Source organism: Mollisia scopiformis (genome assembly GCF_001500285.1).
Source record: "Mollisia scopiformis unplaced genomic scaffold LY89scaffold_16, whole genome shotgun sequence".
Classification (NCBI taxonomy): Eukaryota; Fungi; Ascomycota; class Leotiomycetes; order Helotiales; family Mollisiaceae; genus Mollisia; species Mollisia scopiformis.
The window spans coordinates 889,643-902,913 of NW_017263596.1; the positions used below are offsets into that span (position 1 = coordinate 889,643).

The window sequence follows — 13,271 nt, forward strand, 5'->3', positions numbered from 1 at the left end:
CTTGTTGCAAGCCCCGCAGCAGCCGAGAAACTATCTACATAACAGAGCAGAATCCACCACCACTGCCCGCACGACCAGCCTTGTGAATACCAGGAACACGAGGAGTATCAGCCTCTCCCTTGCGGGATCCGACTGGACCGATGGTGGGCAGCTTCTCCAACTTGTTCAGAGCCTTGTCAAGAACGATACGGATTGTCTTCTTCTCGGACTTGGGGAGGGGGACGGAGGCAGCGGTAAGGGTGTTGACCATTTGTTCGACCTGAGCCTTGGCTTGCTTCATGGCAGCAGCCTCAACGTAAGTCTTCTGCAATGCAGCAATCTCAGCATGAGCCTTCTTCAATGCAGCAGCAGCATCTTCCTTCATAGCAGCAGAGCCCTCCTTCATCGTAGCAACTTCCTCCTTCAACTCATGAAGCTCCTGATGTAAGTGCGGGATACCAGCCAAAACAGCCTTGACGACAGTGATCTGAGTTTGCAAATCCTTAACGATATTGACGAGTCCAAGAGTGTCACCCTCAACGGAACGCAAGCGTTGTCTAAGGTCAGTAACCTTCTTAAGACAAGCGGACATAGATGCGATCATGACTTCGATCTCGTTGCGGGTTTGAACGTGACCAGTGTGCCACTCGTTCATGTTGTTTTGGAGTTCATCAATCTGTGTTTGCATCTCGGACAGTTGAACATCTCTCTTGGCTTGATCAATGTCCTTCTTGGCAAGTTCGAGATCGGCTTCGGGAAGCTTCTCTCGAATCTCCAACTCCTTCGGAGCCTCGATGATTGGTGCACAATCCTTCTCAATGTTGTCCATCCCGGCAGCCTTCTTGACGCGAGCCTTGAGATCGGCAATGACGCGAGGAACACTGAAAGTGAACTCGGCGGTTGGGAGAGCTGAGGCTGGTTCAGCAACAGGGCTGGCAGGGCTCAAGACTTCGAAGACTTCAGTGGCAAAGGTAGGATCGATGATGGGATAGGTATCAGCCTTGTTCTCAGCGAAGTCGAAGTTGAACTCCTTGTTGAGGGTGACTTGCTCGGTGGAAGACTTGGAGGCGTTGCCGGACTCGATGTTGTCAAGCTCAGTCGTGGTAGCAGACTCAGCTTCGTTCATGACTGCCTCGCAGAAGCTAGCCTCGGATTGAGTGAGCTCAGCTTCGGAAGACGCGTCAACGGTCTTGACAGGAGTCTCGACAACGGTGGCCTTGGCATCTGTGAACAAGTCAGTAAACAATACAAAACAAGTGAAAAGCTTAACATACTCTTGCGAGCAGCTTGAGCGGCCTTCTTGCCCTTGCGGCTGATGTTAGCGGAACGGTTCTTGGCCATTGCGAAGATGACCAGGTGATTTGTAAAGAGAGTGTATGTGAATTAGGACAAGGAGGATGTGATGATCAATGATCGAAGAAGTATGTGTGTGATGGAGGGCACAGGAAGTCTGCGAGGATGGTCTTTGTTCTGTTGTGTATTTGGAAGAAGAGTTTGCAAGCTGCAGGACAGGGAGCTCGAGATTATGTAGTTGTAGACTTGGTATGGTCAACAAGAACAATGGCAAGAGTTATCGGCGCCGCGTTTGCGAAGAAAAAGTGAGGTGTGAATTGGTATGAGGAGCACAATGGCAAGGTTTGGAAAAGTGGTTGCGCGGAAGTGTAGATGAGGAGAGGCGACAAACAATGGTAAGCGAGGCTGAAGAAAAACTTGAACTCGACTTCAATTTGTACGATTAACACCACATTTTCCTTCGCGATTACTGAACCCTTCGCTCGAAGACAAAGGCTTTTGTTGAACCATCTTTATTGGCCTCACGGCGTTCCAATATCTATCGTACAATGTCCCTTTCGATCCATCAAGCCATTCCAATCCAAGACATCCGTCTCCTTTACTCGTGCCATCTAACTGATCTACAAACTCTCTTTTCGTGTCGCTTCCAAAATCAGACTCGAGAGAAGAAGGAACAAAAGGAAATTCGTCAAGTGATAATGTTGATTCGACAAAAAGAAAATGCCCAGCTGGTGCAGGCCCTGATCGCAATGCGGCGAAAACAAACACACGAAGTAAACGCTGAGGTACAAAATGAATCGCTCGATCAGAATGGTATCATAGTGCCTTTGCGTTTGAACTTCCAGTCCCCTTCTATTCCGTCTTTCCCCGGCAACATTTCACATGCGCCTCACAACTTGCCGTTATCGTAGCACCGACTCGCTCCCGCTCATCTCCGCAGGACTGGCCACTCGTGGCAACGGAGGGAGATCTTTATCCAAACTACTTCTGCTGATTGGCCTTCGTAGACTTCCAAAGCCATTGGGGCTATAATCCTTAGCAGGAGTCCTCGGCCGTTCGTCAACATTGTCTTTCGCCGGTGTGAGTGGCCTTCTGTCTCCATTATCATCCCGCTCTCTGCTTCTTGTACTTCGTCCACCAGTACTGCTTGCTTCGCCCATCTCCTCAACAACAGGCAGGATCTGACCTTGGAGACCATTTGTCCTTTCTGCACTCGGACTGCGTACGGTCATGATCGTCCTTGGATCTGGTCGGTCCGACTCATGTTCGCCTCTAATCTCCGACTTCATGGCATCATTCTCGTTTCTTTGAACTGTGTTGTTTGAAGTGCTTGACCTCATGTTTTGACTTCCTGATCGTCTCCTCGGCGACTCAGTGGAAGTCGTGTTGCGATTTGAAAAGGTGTTCGAGTTGGTATGGGGGACTGTGGGTTGTGGGCCATTCTCCTTCTCCCGTTCTGCTTCTTCGGGGCTTTTCGTAATGCCCTCAATGAATTCAATGAATCTGTCACCGTACGGTTCGGGCCTGATGGGTGAGATTAGCTTTTTGTCGTGCTTCATTCCCTCTGTTGTTTGTTAGTACTGCGCACAACGTTCATACAGATATCGGTACGTACTGAAGAAATGTTCGAGCTTCTTGACAGTCCCATAATGTGTCAGACAATCAATGATGGAAAGAAAGAAAATCTCGTCCCCCGGACAATTGTCTTCGTGTGTTGCTCTGAAGCCGCCATCATCGCTGTAGAATATGAAGTCCCTCTTCACGGTGTTCTCCTCGAGGTGATCTGGCATTCGTGAACTGCTTTGGCCCATCGGAATAGGCTTTTCTTGTTTAATGATCTGCCTCAATTCCCTGGCTTTCCGTGCATTTTCTAATTTGCTCGGAGTTCGCATCAACATCCCTCTATTATCTGGCGCTCTGTCCAGCTCGTCTTCGCCACCAGGTTGAAAGACTTGTAAAGTCTTGTCTCGAAGGTTGTCCTGGTTGCCTCGTCGAAGATCGTGAATTCCAACTAACATACTATAATCCATGATCTTGAGCTTTTGCAGGAGATGCACATCTTTTTCCATCTGTTCGAAGAATACCCGCTTCTTCTCGGGGCCAAACTCGAGATGTAGATCCCTTCTAAGCCAATTGAGATCCTTCAACGTTGCTCGAGGGTTCTTTTCCAAATCTTCCTCTTTGAAATCACGGCCTACTGTCGAACCCTTCAAATCGAATGTCTGGTGGATATCTCTGTGCGGTGGGAATAGATTGTTCATCACAACGAAATGAATCTTTCTACCATACGGCATCTTGACTCGGTGCAGCCCATAAAACTGTGACAGCAATGTGTTCGGGTTTGCTTCAACATGAGCGTAGTATTCCTTCAGTATCTTCCGTAGAAACTTGTGCTCGGCATGGTGAATCGTCTTGATGATGTATTTGTAGTCTCGTGAGAAATAGAAGAAGCTTCCACTCTTGCCTGGCGATCCCAATTCCGACAGAATGTACTTGCTAGTCAAGGACATCAGGTAATCTGCAGGATCGAGCTTGAACTTAGCTCTGAGATGTCGGAATACCCATGGCGCATAATCCTTGAATTTGAAATCGTACTTGGCAGACGGCGTCAATTCGTTCCCAGTGCTATAATGAATCAGTAATATACCTCCAAGGTTTGTTACTCAACCTACATATCGAATGAGAACTTGTGCCGAGCATCGAAATCTGCCTCAGTCAGAGGCCTATCTAGCTTCGCATTTGTCCTCGAGACGGTAAATCGAATCCCTGTCAACATATTGTATGCGGTCACCCAGTTCACATGGTTCTGGTCAACCTTTGTGCCAACCACTACTCTGTCGTCGTCTTCGTCTTCTTTTCGCCTTCTTTTGCTAGCTCGCTTCTGCCGTACAGCTTCTGCCCACTGCAGTGCATCCTCGTCCAGAGTAAGCTCTTCATGAGGCATATTGGAATGTATCGATTGCGTGTTTCGTCGATTGAGGCTCAATGAGCCTCTTCTAACTCCTGCAACTACCGAGGTAGGTGAGAATCTGCCAGTACTATACACAGCGTCCTCACCATCTCGAGAGCTTCGAGCAGGTGCAGCTTTCGGAACCTGCAGAGTGTGTCGATGTTTCAGCTGCGTGGCCCCGGGATGGGGTAAGGATGATGCAGATGGCGAAGGGGCGAGAGGTGAGGGATAGGAGGGATAGGTCGGCGGTGAGGAGAATCGATGTGGCCCAGGAGATGTTGCAGTCTGAGGAGATTCGGTGGGAGTCGGAGTCGCTGGCAGCAATGAAGTTGTGTATGTCAAGGGCCCTGTGCTCTGAGGATTCGTTGATATTGGGGGAGGGATGGAAACTTTCTTCTGAGGCTCACTATCGCCGTTTGTTGATGGTTTTGTGTCGACAGCGTTTGGAACATTTCCGTTTGTTGACGCGACAGAGTTTCGATCCCCGTACGATGTTCTGGAGAAGCCATTTTGAGGCCCTGGGCTCCTCCTTCCATTCTCAGTAACACCGTTACTGATTCCATTACTTGTTCCATTGAACGATAATGTGCTCCCGTTCCTCGAGGACCTGTGATCCCAACTACTCGCACTCGACCGGCCGTTGGGAATGGAATTGAGACCACCATCATGAAGCAAGTCACCATTCGTCTGCGACTTCCCCCCCACCTCCCCATCTATATAACCATCGGAAACTTCCCCCATATGCCCTTTTATTGATGTATGAGATGACGTTCGTGCATTCCCGTTGACCTTCTCGTGGGATTGTCGGACATGACTTGGAGCATCGTACTGCTGGCGATTCGTCGAGTACATGGGTCCTGTGTCATCCGACAGGAACAATGGCATCTCAACTGCGTGTGGCATTCGAACGAAGGTGTTACCACCTTATCGGAATCGTCGTTGGTGCTTGCTACTGACGTCGAAAGGAGATGGGATCTGCGGACGACGCTGGAATTCTTGGCAATCGGTATTCCCTGGCAGTGAAGTCTCCCTTGAATAGCGAGAAAGGGAGTGCTTCTTGTTCAATCAAGTATATCGGCATGTCTTTTCGTGTTGAGAGGCATTTGAGGTGGAATCAATCGTGTCTTCACAAAGGGAATGGGGACTTCGGTCACTGGTGGTGTCTCTGTAATTGCGATCCCAGAAATAGCGTCGGTTAACCGCACGTTTTTCTGAGGTTCAGAGGCTGTGCCCTGCCAGGTCAGAGACGGAATGCTGTGCAGCTTTCAAAGAGCGGTGATATTCAGCCGGACAGGGCTCAAAGAGTTCACACATACAATAGTTGCACTTTGATATAAGAAAGATGCTCTACGGACGAGTATAGAGGGTTTCCGAGGGAGTGTTCACTTGAAGGAGTCCTTGGGAACTTTGCCGGAAATGGGTTAGTCTCGGAGATATGGTTTTGCCGGTCCGAGCATATACGAAATCTCGCATTGCCAATTCTTGGCGAATGACAACTCATTTGCGAGTTGAAGATTGCTTTTGGTCGGCAAAGGATGTTGTCAAGCTTCAAGTGAAGTTCGTTTTCATCTGAAATCGCCGTGCACTGTTTGCAAGTATACATCTTCATTGCTACTACCCTGAGATGACAAGACCAGAAACCTTCTTAATTGATTGTTTGTCCACGCTTCGATCTCTTCTGACGACAAGGCTAGAGACCGAGTGTATTTCGACTGCGATTTACAAGTGTGTTGATTAAATTTAAACGGACTAAGTAGAACATCGTCCTGGAACTCACTCGACATTGCACTTGAGCGTTGAATTTTAGTGCGCTCCAAATGCCACTTAGTCAAGCATGTTCATGTTTATGATAATTTGATTATTGCTGACAGATCCAAGATGGGACAGGATAGAGCTTAGCTTCACCTCACGCTGGTACTAAAAGTCCTTCTTTCGACTTCAAGCAACGAAGGTAAAGATAGTCCGAAATCGGACTAGAGGTTCGATTTCGGTGCTCTGGAGTTCGGACAAGAGGTCAAAAAAGAATTCCAATAAAACTGAATCGATTACATCTTTCCCACCTTCGCAATTTTCCACGAAACTACATCAACTTCATCAAAATCGAGATTAAACTCTGCCTCGATACACATTCCTCCCACAGTTCAGCAACCTCCAGATCCAACCTCCGAGCCCCAGAAAAGACACAACATGGCGCCACCACACCTCGACATATCAAACCTAACGATCATTAAAGCCTCCGCTGGTGCTTCCATCGCCGAAATAGAGCGCAAGAGATTGACTTTAGAAGAGAAAAGGCGCACCAACGACGATCTTCTGGCGGATCTTGAAAAAGAAGTATCAAAACTCAAAGATGACAATACAGCCATCGATACTAAGGTCTTGGCTCTTAACAAGAAGAAGAGAAAACTCGCCAGTATGGAGTCTTATACATCGAAAGCAGAGGCTATAGCTTCCCAGCTTCTTGATGATGACAGTTCGGATGAGAATGAGCAAATTGCGATTGAGGAGGACGATGAAGACGATGAGGACGAGATAATCCATCCTTCAACCAAGAAGCGAAAGCTCGAAAGCCGAAAAGGGAGAGTTGCATCTACGGCGAGCACTACAATCTTGGTAGACTCTCCACCAATCGAGCAGGATCCTGAACAGCCAACGGAAGAAGAAGAAGAGGTAGAGGTAGTACAAGGGCGGCGAAGAAGCCGTCGAGTCCAAAGACAATCTCCAATTCATATACAAATCGAAGACTCTTCTGATGAAGTACCTGAAGAAGAACCACGACGAAGCCGCCGTTCTCAAAGGAAGTCTGCTCTCAATGCCCAAGTACCTCACAACGAACCTCAACCCACTCAAGACACCTACTCCCTTCGCCAACAACAGCAAGAACCCACTCAATCCCCCGCCCAGTTCACTCTCGCCATGAGCAAATCCCTAGCAAATCTCATCAGACAACATTCTGTCACTACCAATGGCTCTCATTTCGCCCAACCAGTCTCGATCCTCTGGCCCTCCCTCGCTTCCAAATATGCCGAGGAAATTACCAATGAGATCGACCTCGAAACCATGCAGCTGAAGTTGCAAAGAGGCGATTATAACAGCATTGATCAGGTGAAGGAGGATGTGGATCTGCTCTATCGAAATGCATTAGAGTTTAATGGGGAGGAATCGAGGATCACTGAAGCAGCGAGGAGATTGAGGGACAATTTGTTGGTAGGAATTGAATTTCTAGTATCGCGAGGGGTGTGAACAGCGGTGGACGATATGGGATGAGTGATGGGGCTGTTCTCATCGACTTTCCAGGCGTTGGGCAATCGGTTAACCTGCCAGGAATTCGGGGCATGACGCTAGGCATTAATTGTTGTTTATTTTTTCCTTTGGTTCTACTTTCACTTCATCCCAAGTCCGAATTTCTCCTCAACCTTCTCGAGCGTTGATTTTACCCGAGCATGTTTCTTTCCATTGAGTAGCGATGCACCTTTGAAACAAATGCTATCGTCTTCATGAACACTTCCACAGGAAGCTTTAGGTAGCAACAATAAATCAATCTTCGCATTCATCAAGTCCATGGCCTCGATAGCCACCAATCTCTTTGTATCTACCACACTCCAAATCCCATGCATCCCCGTCTCAACTCTTACCTCCTCAAACTTACCATCTACCAACCCTCTTCTCATCACGAAATGAAACTTACGAGCATGACGACAATTCCAGCAGGCACCACCACCGAATCTTCTCTCCTCCTCCCCTCTCCTAATACGCCCCAATGCCCTTCCAACCTCTCATCAAGAAATAACATCCAGCTCAAGACTAAACACATCGATCCATTATTCCATCTCAAAGCACCCCTCTCGGCGAGTTTTGGAATCAACCTCACCTCCATTCGCACCATCCCTGCTCCCTCTTTCCTCCCTCCGCTCTCCCCAATAAACTCACCACTGCCTCGCATCTTCAAATCTTCCAAATCACCCCTCATCCAAATCGCGACCCAATGGAATCACGGAAATTACCCTCCCAGGTCCCTCCACCAAATACCTCAAATGTCTCACCGACCCACCCACCACATTCTCGGCACACCAAAGCACCGGAACCCTCGGCTCAGCGACGCACCCCTGCTAGAAAAAAAAGGGAAGCTTTGCCCCTCATATCCCGAAATGGAATCATAACAAAGGAAACTTATGACGCGTCATGGATAGTTAGGTACGGTGCAAGAACGAAAACACCTTGCTCCCGAGAGTTTCGGAGGCGTCGCATATTTGTTTGCATTGGCAGATGAGAAGACGTGGGTTTTTAATGTTCAGTATTTTTTGGTGTCATTGATGCAAGTGGTATAAGTACAATTCCCACCCACCCGTTTCCTTCTTTCCATCCACAACACAAGTCTAGGTAGCAATAAACCATTTTCCCAACATCTTGTACAGAACCGGGAAACAAGGATTCCTGATACAACATGATAGAAAGTGATTTCCGAGCCATCCACCCACCCCATCCAGTCATCAAGAGTTAAGTTGAACATGAGCTAATCCAGACAAAAAACCTCAGATATTTCCCTCGAAAAAACAGACAAACAATAATCAACGTGTGATCCCCTTCACGACGCGTGCCCAGCCCCAACGCCTGTATTGACAATCAAAAGAGAGACATGACAGTGCGACCAACTTAGGAAGCTGGTGCAGCAGCGGCCTTCTTTGGTGTTGCCTTCTTCTTGGGTGTAGCCTTTGCCTTCTTGGGAGCAGGTGTCTTCGCAGTGGTCTTGGTGACGCGTCCGGACTTGGTCTTGGAGAGAACGGCTGGCTTGTCAACAACAGCAGGAGCCTGAGAAGTGTTAGTCGTGTTCAAGAATCATCAAGTGTAAGTGACTTACAGCCTTGGGGGCAGCGGCCTTCTTTGCCTTTGGTGCGGCCTTTGGCTTGGCAGCAGCCTTTGCCTTGGGTGCAGCAGCCTTCTTCTCCTTTGGTGCCTTGACTGCCTTGGCTTTTGGTGCAGCCTTGGTCTTGGGAACAGCAGCCTTCTTTGTGGTGGTTGCCTTCTTGGCGGCAGGCTTCTTCTCCGTGACCTTCTTCTCAGTCTTCTTCTCTGCCTTTGGCTTGTCGGACTTGACCTTGGCAGCAGCTGGCTTTGGCTCCTTCTTAGCGAGCTTAGTTCCACCGGAAGCGCCTGTAAGGGAGCAGTTAGTAGCTGTTGTGGCAGATGGAGATGAGACGCGTACCCTTTGGTTGAGCGAAGACGCCCTTCTCGACACCAGACTTCAGAGCGCGGTTGAAGAGAGAGTCGAACATGGTGCCCTCGGCGACACTCTTGTTGTTGGCCTTGACATACTTCTTGAGGGCGATGCGGCTACTCGGGAGTTAGTATGTTGTTGCGGCAGACAAGGACGCGTCGAAAAGAAGCTCGAGTCGCGTAAGAATAATCGTACCTTGATCCGTTGCGCTGAAGGTAAATGTCAGCAAGAATCAAATGGAAGTGGAAGGAGGTCAACATACGTCCTTCAAATTGACGATGGCATCAGTGATCATGTCTGCGAGAACGCGTCAGTAAATGATCGAATGAAAAGTGCAAAGCTTTGTCCAGCTGAAAGACATCTTTGCGACCCAGGAAAACCATGCGCGATTGCAAGGCGACGTTGTGGTGGAACAGTGGGAGCTTACCTTGGTAGGAGGCATGGTCTGAGGAAGCGGCCTTGGCCTTGGATGCAGTAGCTTTTGGAGGCATTTCGAAGATGGGAATTGATGTATTGAATTAATACAGAAGATGAGCGAGTATTCGAAGAAGTAATGTAACTTTCGGACGAGACTTAATCGCGTTTGGTGGTGGTTGGTTGTCGGATGTAATGTTGGGGAGGAAGCAGAAAAGGTCGAAAGTCGTGTCTTGGGCGGGGGTCCTCTTGTTTATATGTTAGCGAAGGCACTTGGGGCAGGAGTGGTTGATCTGAGTGCATCAGAGTAACGCTAATCCCGAAAGAGAAGGGATTACAATCGAGATTTCTGAATCATAAACGAGCCCTGAACTTTTACCAATTTTCCGTGTTCTGATTGGACCAACTATGGGCTAGAGTTGAGGAAAGAAGCGCACCCTTGATCATGCGACCTCCCACCAAGTCGCCCACATCTCTGCCCTCTGCCTTTGGGAATCTCTGTCTTTCTGCCACACCATGATGCCAACACATTCAATTTGTTGTCATCGATAACGTGAAGGTCCATCATTTCCATCATCAAAACATTACTTCCAATTGATTCATTTGAGACTCGGTCTACTCGAAGTTACTGCATGAGAATAGAGTCGACCGAACTCGAGATGCCTCGCTTTCTTGACGCGACCTGTTGTGATAATGACTTTTATTTCAAGCAGATGCATATATCATCTGCTTTGTTTCTATCAAATGCAAGCTTCAGTCGTGCGAAATCCAATTCTTGTCTTTTCATCTAGAGATTCTTGCGTTGTGGTGGGCTACAGCTTGAATGCATTGTGGTGTTGTTTTTCTCAGTCTCGCGTTTTGAAGCCATCACGATTCACGCATCATCAACATCAACCAGCAATCCCCATCGACCACAACATTTATTGTCCTTCCTGACATCTTTTCTATGCTTTTTGACTGAATATCTATCGATTCATATACATCAAACATTATTTTATGGTTGAAGTAAATTTTGTTGAGGTGTCCTTCCCAAGAGTGTGCGTGGTTTTTTTGCGACCGAGAGATGCGAACCATCCACATAATGCCTCTTTGTCAGTCGAACACTTGGCAAGAATATCACTTCGAGTCATCATCAAGAAGTAGTTTTCGAGTGTTTCCTGCTTAGTTCATGCAATGCAGATTTTATCTTTGCATGTGGAAGTTCCATTGTGCGTCTAAGTCGCGATTGCTTCTCGAGAACTGAATATGGCCATCCCATTAACTACGCCGCCTTGTCACACATCTCCTAGTTTCAAGAGTTCACGCTGTATGTACTTGTAACACGTATACGGTATCCCAGTGTTCTCCACCGGTTTTGTACAACATGGGAAAGAAAGGTCGTGCTCAGCTCAAAGTCTGAATCCCCAACTCTGAAACCCGTGCGACCGGCAAAATTCAAACTTTCAAGATTGGTTTTGAGCCTGAAATCAGATGCAACTTTCCTCCAGATGTTGCTGATCGACACGGAAAAGGGTCTTGGTCTTCGGTATTTTGTTCGTCAATCATATCATGATGATTTTACTTTTCATATCCGTAAATCGGTGATGGCCGTCTCATTGCCTGGTTCCCAAGTGATCAAGGATGAAGAGAACTCCCCTGTCATCAGACCACATCTTCGATATCATTCCACCCAATATTTATTCGCGGAACTACATCAATTCATGGTATAGATGGCTGCTAGAATTTCCGACTTCCAACATGTTATCGCTCGTTCTCGCTCGCCTCACTCTCTATCGCTCTCTAAGCGCTCGCGAGCGCGGCACATGCGATGCACGACGTTGTGCATAACAATACTAATTATAGCTCACCAACAGCATCGATACCGCCGGTCGACATTGATTGCAGGATATACAATCCGATCGCCGCAATTCCATTACGCAATGCAAATATTTTTACCCTCGACGGTGCTCGCCTTGTCGCCACGTGCCGAGCTTCCGACCATGAAACCAACCTCCCGTCGAGTCCGAATCTCTCGCCCCAACGCCAGATCTCGAGCTACAAGAAACTATCATCATACTTATACGAATAGGATCATTGATCGGAATGGTTCAGAGTTTGCCTCTGGGAGCAACTCGGACGGCGTATTAACGTGCGAGGGGTCATGGTTTCCTCTGAATCTCATTGTACGTCGAGGCGTATCTATCCACAAGCATCACCGTCTGTGAAAATGGAGACAGATACCAGCATATCCACTATATTCATAGACTTCGAACATCCGGTTTCGCTCTAAGATCGTCATTGCAGGAGGTCGCCTGGATGCGGCCCAGCGACGCCACAGAAGAGTTCACTTCCCCACACCTTTACACCTTGTAGAAGACATACTAAATTTATATCCTCGCAGACATTTCAGGACAGCTCCAACTCCAGGCCACGAATTCGTTTGCCGGCGCAGAAGGACGTCTTTTCCAAGCCTTGTTGTGATGGTATGAAACCGCTCCCAGGCGCCAAGATAAGGCTATCTCCACTTCTTCGGCGAAGCACTACCTATCGAGACTTAAGATGAAGCCCGAAACAATACTTGTGCCAATATCCTAGGCTGCTCATCCAGACGACATCTCCTCTCCTCTCAAAAGATTTTGGACTGTCAACATTCTTCTTTGTTGTCAACTCATTGACCTTTCAATACCTTCCTCAGTCTTCGGTCCACCCTCTAGCAGACTACCTAGACCTTTCCCCCCACACGAGCCGGGTCCCAGCTGCCAGTCGTCGCCAGCTTAACAGTATTTGTGTAATGTAGCTTCTTGTTTGAAAAGTTCACACAGAGAAAAAGGGCGTTTATAACGACACTAGCGCCACGCTAGTGACGAATATCGAGTTGGTGGGTGAATAATGGGGATATCCCAATGGCGACGTCTACCAAATCATTCACAATATCCCGGTCCTGGTTCCGATCTCGGAGCACGATAAGTCGCAAGCAAAGCTTGTGACTTTTCAAAACATTCACGCAACTACACTCTCAACTCACGACGAGGCTGTGCACGGACCATGCAAGTGAACTATATATATGACTTTTCCTTCCACATAGCAATGGGTACATGATCCTCTGACTAAGTCTACAACTCTCACGATCAGACTGGTGCCGGATCAGACACGTCACACATCGCGGCGAGGAGTTTGGCTGTGGGGTCTGGCTGGTTTCCGCACGGCCGTTTCTGGTCTTCCTGCTGGTGTGATGTTCTCCCTTCATCTGTGTTTTGTTGTCAATGTTTTTTCTATCGCCAGATGAATAGAGGGGTTCCTTGTTATCAGTTTTCTCTTGTTATCAACACGCGTCCTTTCCACAGATCAGCAAACAAATATATGATATGGCTACAGGAAAAGCTTGGAATAACATCAGCGGCATGATACCAGGTCCGGTACATGACCCAGAGCCGGAGCCAG

At 48.0% G+C, this 13,271-nt stretch overlaps 5 protein-coding genes across 5 annotated transcripts; 2 read left to right on the forward strand and 3 right to left on the reverse strand.

The window, feature by feature from the left end:
- Nucleotides 1–34: 34 nt before the first annotated feature.
- LY89DRAFT_784001 (uncharacterized protein) lies at nt 35–1,320 on the reverse strand (the record flags this gene model as incomplete). The annotated part of the gene is made up of 2 exons (XM_018222743.1): nt 35–1,203; nt 1,254–1,320. 2 exons carry the CDS (start codon nt 1,318–1,320, stop codon nt 35–37), a joined length of 1,236 nt encoding a protein of 411 aa, XP_018069314.1.
- Nucleotides 1,321–2,174: 854 nt separating this feature from the next.
- On the reverse strand, nt 2,175–4,963 carry LY89DRAFT_588732 (SAICAR synthase-like protein; the record flags this gene model as incomplete). The annotated part of the gene is made up of 3 exons (XM_018209497.1): nt 2,175–2,836; nt 2,888–3,897; nt 3,945–4,963. The coding sequence occupies 3 exons, from the start codon at nt 4,961–4,963 to the stop codon at nt 2,175–2,177; spliced, it is 2,691 nt and encodes an 896-aa protein (XP_018069315.1).
- Nucleotides 4,964–6,120: 1,157 nt separating this feature from the next.
- On the forward strand, nt 6,121–7,649 carry LY89DRAFT_126300 (Bromodomain-containing protein). The gene has a single exon (XM_018205198.1). The coding sequence runs from the start codon at nt 6,410–6,412 to the stop codon at nt 7,463–7,465; it is 1,056 nt and encodes a 351-aa protein (XP_018069316.1). The 5' UTR covers nt 6,121–6,409; the 3' UTR covers nt 7,466–7,649.
- On the forward strand, nt 7,650–8,586 carry LY89DRAFT_126299 (uncharacterized protein). Its single transcript, XM_018205197.1, has one exon. The coding sequence runs from the start codon at nt 7,834–7,836 to the stop codon at nt 8,380–8,382; it is 549 nt and encodes a 182-aa protein (XP_018069317.1). The 5' UTR covers nt 7,650–7,833; the 3' UTR covers nt 8,383–8,586.
- A 29-nt stretch (nt 8,587–8,615) lies between these two features.
- On the reverse strand, nt 8,616–9,954 carry LY89DRAFT_686554 (uncharacterized protein). The gene is made up of 6 exons (XM_018215313.1): nt 9,865–9,954; nt 9,700–9,734; nt 9,633–9,646; nt 9,426–9,553; nt 9,081–9,373; nt 8,616–9,031 (listed from the first exon to the last, which is right to left on the reverse strand). The coding sequence occupies exons 1-6, from the start codon at nt 9,926–9,928 to the stop codon at nt 8,876–8,878; spliced, it is 690 nt and encodes a 229-aa protein (XP_018069318.1). The 5' UTR covers nt 9,929–9,954; the 3' UTR covers nt 8,616–8,875.
- Nucleotides 9,955–13,271: the final 3,317 nt, after the last annotated feature.

Bases quoted from the DNA above. Each gene is read 5' to 3' on its own strand.
- LY89DRAFT_126300 (XM_018205198.1), top strand. From the start codon at position 6,410: ATGGCGCCACCACACCTCGACATATCAAACCTAACGATCATTAAAGCC.
- LY89DRAFT_126299 (XM_018205197.1), top strand. From the start codon at position 7,834: ATGCATCCCCGTCTCAACTCTTACCTCCTCAAACTTACCATCTACCAA.
- LY89DRAFT_686554 (XM_018215313.1), bottom strand. From the start codon at position 9,928: ATGCCTCCAAAAGCTACTGCATCCAAGGCCAAGGCCGCTTCCTCAGAC. The intron at 9,735-9,864 runs GTAAGCTCCCAC...GCGTTCTCGCAG, and splicing joins AGACCATGCCTCCTACCAAG to ACATGATCACTGATGCCATC. The intron at 9,374-9,425 runs GTACGCGTCTCA...GCTCCCTTACAG, and splicing joins CGTCTTCGCTCAACCAAAGG to GCGCTTCCGGTGGAACTAAG.